This window comes from Lupinus angustifolius, unplaced genomic scaffold (assembly GCF_001865875.1).
Source record: "Lupinus angustifolius cultivar Tanjil unplaced genomic scaffold, LupAngTanjil_v1.0 Scaffold_39_17, whole genome shotgun sequence".
NCBI lineage: Eukaryota > Viridiplantae > Streptophyta > Magnoliopsida > Fabales > Fabaceae > Lupinus > Lupinus angustifolius.
In genome coordinates, this window is record NW_017721075.1 from 33,842 (window position 1) to 40,020 (window position 6,179).

The window sequence follows — 6,179 nt, forward strand, 5'->3', positions numbered from 1 at the left end:
AGGGGAGACAATGTAGGTAAAAGGGGTCATCATCACGTTAATTGGAGAGATAATGACAGAGTATCATGTGTTGCACATGAACTAATCACACATGTTGGTGGAGAAATGAACATCAGCATGTAAGTGTAATGATTTACGACCATAATTGCATATAGCTAAAAGTAAAGATTACTCCCATTGACAAAGAAAAAGGGATAAAAAAAGTGACAGTAAAAAAGTAACATTGCTATTCCATCATCACCAATAATAGTGTGTTTCCATGATTCAAGTTTGACAATCATACTTTTGCTCGTATAATTAAGCCAACAAAACAAAGTAAACAAATTGCAACAGATAAGCAGAAGAAAAAAATATAGCTCAGCTCATTCAAATCCTAAAAAAACTGAAAAGGACTACAGTATTGTAAGGGGAACATGATTTGACATTTGGAAAAAATATGCATGTGAATTTGAGGGTAAGGTTGGTGAAATGAGCTGTTAAGGACCAAAGAAGAAAAAGAGCAAAAGAAAAACAATATACCATGCTTCTGCACCTGTTCCTGCAATGGCATTGTTTTGTTTCAGCTGAGGTTTTTTGACCAACAATAGACACACAATGTGGACTTTGAAATAGGTAATATAACATATTGACATGTGTAATTAATGTACACTTGTCAAGAATGAGGGATTTAGAGGTATGAGGAAAGGAATGGATATGATGAAATATAAAATAAGATGCAACAATAATGTTGTAAAAAAAATGAAAATCAAACACTAATAAAAATGGATGTTTGATCCACTTGAGTGATATGATTATGAAGTGCTGTTATGTTAGCACTGATGTCCTCTGCGGCAGCCTAATGCACCAGCATTTGAAGTCATGGAACCAACCATAGAAGAAGATTTAGCTCCTAAGCTAGAGGCTCTAGCATAGCTTGCTGAAGCTCCAGCACCAGATGGTGTGAAATAAGCACCATTCAGCAACAAATCTCCCTCTGACCTCCAATTCCAACCCTTCCACTGGCTTGCAGCTGTTTCCACTCTCTTTGTCACCTGCCAACATCAGTTTTATCTCAATCAAATCACAGAAAATTCAATGTTAAAATAATCATGATTTTTATAGCATCAGATTGATTGTACACCAACAATGTGTTTATCTAGTAGTATAAAACCCCACTGAATTCCTGAAATAAACTAAGAGGTCAATGGTTCAATTCCTAAGTGCGGGAATACCTTTAGTTATACAATAAAAAAAAAAATTTGATTGATTGTACTATTTGTACCTCCTTTGCAAAGGGGTTAAGTGGAGCATTGTATCTATTGCCCTGGCTGTTGATGGTGGGATTAGCACTTCCACCAATAGCATACATCTCCCAGTGAGTGTAGTCATTGTTCACCACATGGAAATATCCATGTCTACATCTGCATTATTAACAATAAATATCTTGTTAAATTAATTCATATCCAATAGAAGTAGCTAAATGGAGGAGGAAGAAAAAATAAAGGCCCAATAAAGTTGTTGATTTAATGATTTCAGCTAAATAATGCACCTAATGACTCAATCCACTTATTTGTTCTAATACATCTATCAAATTTATGATTTTCATAAACAGGAGGCAGCTTAAAACACAAAATTAATGTTTCAAAGGCTTCAAAGCTTCTCCAAACCAACCTGTCTTTTGTAAACACATTTATTTTCATTTAAAGTATACAAAAGGGAAAAAGGGAAATAAAGGGGTTTCAATATTAGTGACATTAAATATTACCTGGGCATTCTCTGGATAAGACCCTCTCCAAAATGGTTGTATGCTATGGTCACTTGCATTAGCTTGTCTCTAGTGTAAGAGTCACTATGGCCCAACAGAATCACCTGAATTTGCACATAAATAACAAAATGAGCCTTACAACAAGAAAAAGTACAACTTAATAATACATAGGAAACTTATAATTTATTTGTAAGTTGAGTTTTGGAAGGCATAAAATATATTTGTGAGATGACTCTGAAGCTCTTCATTTTTCTTCTTTCCCCTTCAAAACCTAACTCACAAACAGACACATGGTGAATTAAAGGGTACCTCATTGTGGTGAGTGAGGTGGTTATTGGAAATTGTTATAGCAGTTGAGCCCATGACAGCATCCACAAGGCCATCAGCACATTTAGACAAAGAATTGTGATCAACCCAAATGTGACTTGAGCCAAAAATTGAGATGGCATCTCCATCAGCCATTGTTCTCCACCCAAAGTGGGAGGGGGAACTCCTGACCATGGCATTTCCAGTGGGTTTGCAATCATGGATATGCAAGCCATGAATAATAATATTTGTAACATACTGAATTGTTATGCATGCTCCATTAGCAATGTGAACATTTGCACCTCTTGCATCAATAGTCTTGAAGCTGTTCATTATAAGCTCTTGCTTCAATTGTATAACCATGTCCCTTTTGAACACAATCCATAGAGGCTTATCTTGGATGACAGCGTAGCGCAAAGTGCCCGGCCTTGGGTTAATAGGGTCATCATCTCTGGGGTCAGTGACAATGTAGAACCTCCCGTCGCGACCACCAATGGCGTTTCGACCAAAACCAATGCCACAATCCGCTAGGCGCTTCCTGTTGCGGTGCCAGTTTTGGTCGCAACGCCAGCAATCATCGATCGGGTTACCAGTTCCACAAGAGAAAAATCCTAGATTCCTTCTTTCTGTGCTATTCTGAATCTTCCTGCCAATATCAAACACATTTTCCATTATTCACATTAGTATTAGTATCATAAAAGTTCAATCAGACTACAGAAGCTTAATTTCCTAATACTCATGTTATATCAAATTTGCTTCCAAAATTAATACTATGTTATCATGTTTAATGTGTTCCACAATTGCACATACTTGCACTGTATGGCCACATAATGTACACATATCAGAGCACAAAATGATATGGACAAATAAATGTTTTACATAATACTATGTTAAAATGTTTAACGTTTTCACAAACGTGAATAACAAAATGTACTAGCTAGAGACATGAATTATTTAAAGGCATAAGCACATCAGACTCTATCAAACCAAATTTGTTAAACAAAACTTTTCAAAGGTAACGAATAATGGCAAAATATGAATCAAGACGTGGAATTTCTGGGCTATAACGGCTGAATATTCTTTGGGTTTATTTTGGAATAGAAGATTTGGTAAATATGATTTTTTGTCGTTACATGGATTTCGACCCAAATATGATACTGTGGCCATTGGTCATGTTGTTAGGAAATCCAATCACGTGGTAAAAAATTTATACACAAAATTCAATCACATATTGGTCACCAAAAATTATGATCAACCAGAGCAAAACTACTAGGAAAGCAACTACTGTTTTAAAATCACTTACAAAGCTACTGTTTTAAAATAAAATCTGGGAGAATAAGAGTGGTATGACGTAAGTAAACATTTGTAAAGGAAAACATTTACAGTTTAAGTTAAAAAGACAAAATGTTATAAAATTATTTGAATAATCATTTTCTTAACTCCCAAGTAACGTTGGTTTTTTAATGCATATATTAGGCATGATAAAAATAAGAATTGTCCAAAATAATTGTTCAAATAAGTGCATGTGGGTGAGACATGAAAAGGAGAGTGACCAATAATATAGGTGATTAGGGACAAAGTAAATGGTTCCCAACTTGAATCAAAAGGAAAAAAATGGAATATGGGTAAGCCATCATAAATTGAAATTAATTGAACTACTGCAAAACAAGGAAAGTAATGTGACAGAAAAATGGGTCAGTTGGGGTAGAGTGTTAGGTGTCATTTCACAAGAGATAGTTATTAGACCCAACAATCCCATAGCATACCTCTACCCTACCCCCAACAATTCCAATCATAGTCCCTAATTCACGTGAGTATATAATAATTCAATATAGAACATTATAGGTGCATGTAGAATGAAAAATGGGATATGGGGTTGTTGTAAAATGGTGAAAATGTATAGAAAAAAATGGAGACCCACGTGGAAACCATGGAAACCACTTCTTCTGGGTTAGCCACAGCAGCAAGCTCATTTAATTCATCAGCCTCTTTTGCCCTGAAAGAAGTAGTTTCAACTTAGAACACAAGATCATAATCATCATGAATAAATAAATAAACTACTACTAATGTAACACGTACTATTTTACTATGTAGAGTCTGCTATAAATGTACCAAAACATACATAGTTAAACTTTATAATAAAAAAACAGTAAATAAATAAAAGTGCTAAAGCAAAAATTGTAACAATTATTACTTATTAGCTTAGATGTGAGACAGTCTCAGAAGAAAGGAACCATGACTTAACTATTGTTCTTTCTGTATTATGTGCAATTTCTAAAATTAAAAAAATACCCATTCAGTACTAACAGAGACATTTTATACATGTCGGGTTATTTTATAAAAAACGAATAATATATAAGTCCCTACCTATATACCCTTACTTTCACATGGGTCATTTTATATTTACCCAAAATAAATTAATATTAGAAATAATATTAAAAGTTAAAATAAAAAATAAAAACATTATTAATGCTAGAGAGAAACATTTCCAAAATGTCGGTAACATAAGGATTCAGCAAGTACACGGTAAAAAAAAACCGTTAAAAGCGTTTGACAGAGAGAGTTGATTTATCCACTCTGTGAAATGACCAAGATGCACCCATAGACGGAACATAATCGAGGGTAATTTAGGGATTTGGAAAGAATGTTGACGGTTAACTAACTATTTTTTGTTGGTGTGGAGAGTTATTGATTCTGAAAGGGGAAAGGAATCCGATGAACGGAACATAACAGAATAAACTATTCAGATTGAGGAGGGAATAGACAGTTACTTGATCTAACGGACCATAATAAAAGTTCGGGAGAAACCAACGGTCGAGATTAACTGTTTCTTTTAAGGCGAACCAAAAATTAACATCATTCAAAGTTTTTACCTCGCTGCCATGGATGAGTTTTTCAAGCTCTGTAACTTGTGTGCTTCAACATTCCTATAACAAAGAAAGAGCAGAAAAAATAAACAAAGGTTAGTGCAACTAAGATCTATGGTGTTAAATCCATAATTGCAAAGAATGAAGTTGAATTGAAAATGGATTTTTGTTTTCTAAGTAGTAGAAACGATAAATTGATATTTGCTTAGTATCTATTTTATAATATATAAAAAATGCAGTGTTGTTCTTTGAAAAAGTAACAGAAACATTATTTACAGTCATTGAATGGAATAACAAGCACAGATATGAGGTTGTTTTTCACTTTAAAAAACATTTGATTGTAAAATCTGAAACCCAAATTTGACACTATACCCACTCACATTTTCTTACAGCACATAATACAGTAAAACCTCAGCACTAATTGTAGAAAAAACATTTCTAAAATTCACTTTAAAAGATGCATTTTCATGATGTCTCAACTTCCTAGGAATATGAAAAGTAAAATAAGGTTTCCAAATTGGGACTAGAAATTGAAATTTTGCTAGTGAAGTTAGTAGCACATGAAGCAAATTCTAACCCCATTTTTTTGTTTAAAAGAAAACACAAGGACAATGCAGTTAAACAAAGAGACCCTGCTTTGTACAAAGAAACAGAGAGATAGAAACCTGAGTTCGGCAATGAAAAGGAAGAAGAAGAACAAGGAGCACGCGTAGCTGAAGAACAATTTCGCAGAAATTGAGGCCATTGCTTCAAAATCTGAATTTACCTTTCTTCTTTCTTTCCTTAGTGTTGCTTTCAGAACGTGGAAGCTGAAGAGGAAAAAAGATAGAAAGAGAAAAGAGATAAAAAGTTGAGGTGAGAGGAATAGAAGAAAAGTGGCGGACTGAGAAAAACAGGTTCCAACATAACGGCCCATTTATAGAGCCAGAGGACAAATGATAGCGGCAACACTTCACGCTGTTAATCAACTAATCGTTTTTCTTGTTTGGGTCCTAGGCTTTTGCCAATTTGTGTATCACCTTACTCTCACCACGTTAATTAACGGTCCTTTCTTGGTTCCTTCCACGTTTCACTTTGTTTTAATCTTTCTTTATCATCTGAGTTCTGAATATAACTAATATTATTGCATGTATAATTTGAATATCCAACCAAAAAATATCTCATTGGTCAATTTTATCTTATTCTCAACTATTGGATTATTATCATTTAATTTAGATTTTTATATTTCATATTATTGTACGGTTTCATATTAACTCCAAATT

The 6,179-nt window shown here is 34.0% G+C and overlaps 1 protein-coding gene across 1 annotated transcript; it reads right to left on the reverse strand.

Moving 5' to 3' along the window:
* Positions 1-98: 98 nt before the first annotated feature.
* Positions 99-5,848, reverse strand: LOC109338704 (probable pectate lyase 8). Its single transcript, XM_019575991.1, has 7 exons — positions 5,583-5,848; positions 4,924-4,977; positions 3,972-4,046; positions 2,054-2,696; positions 1,745-1,848; positions 1,262-1,400; positions 99-1,031 (listed from the first exon to the last, which is right to left on the reverse strand). Exons 1-7 carry the CDS (start codon positions 5,831-5,833, stop codon positions 810-812), a joined length of 1,488 nt encoding a protein of 495 aa, XP_019431536.1. The 5' UTR covers positions 5,834-5,848; the 3' UTR covers positions 99-809.
* Positions 5,849-6,179: the final 331 nt, after the last annotated feature.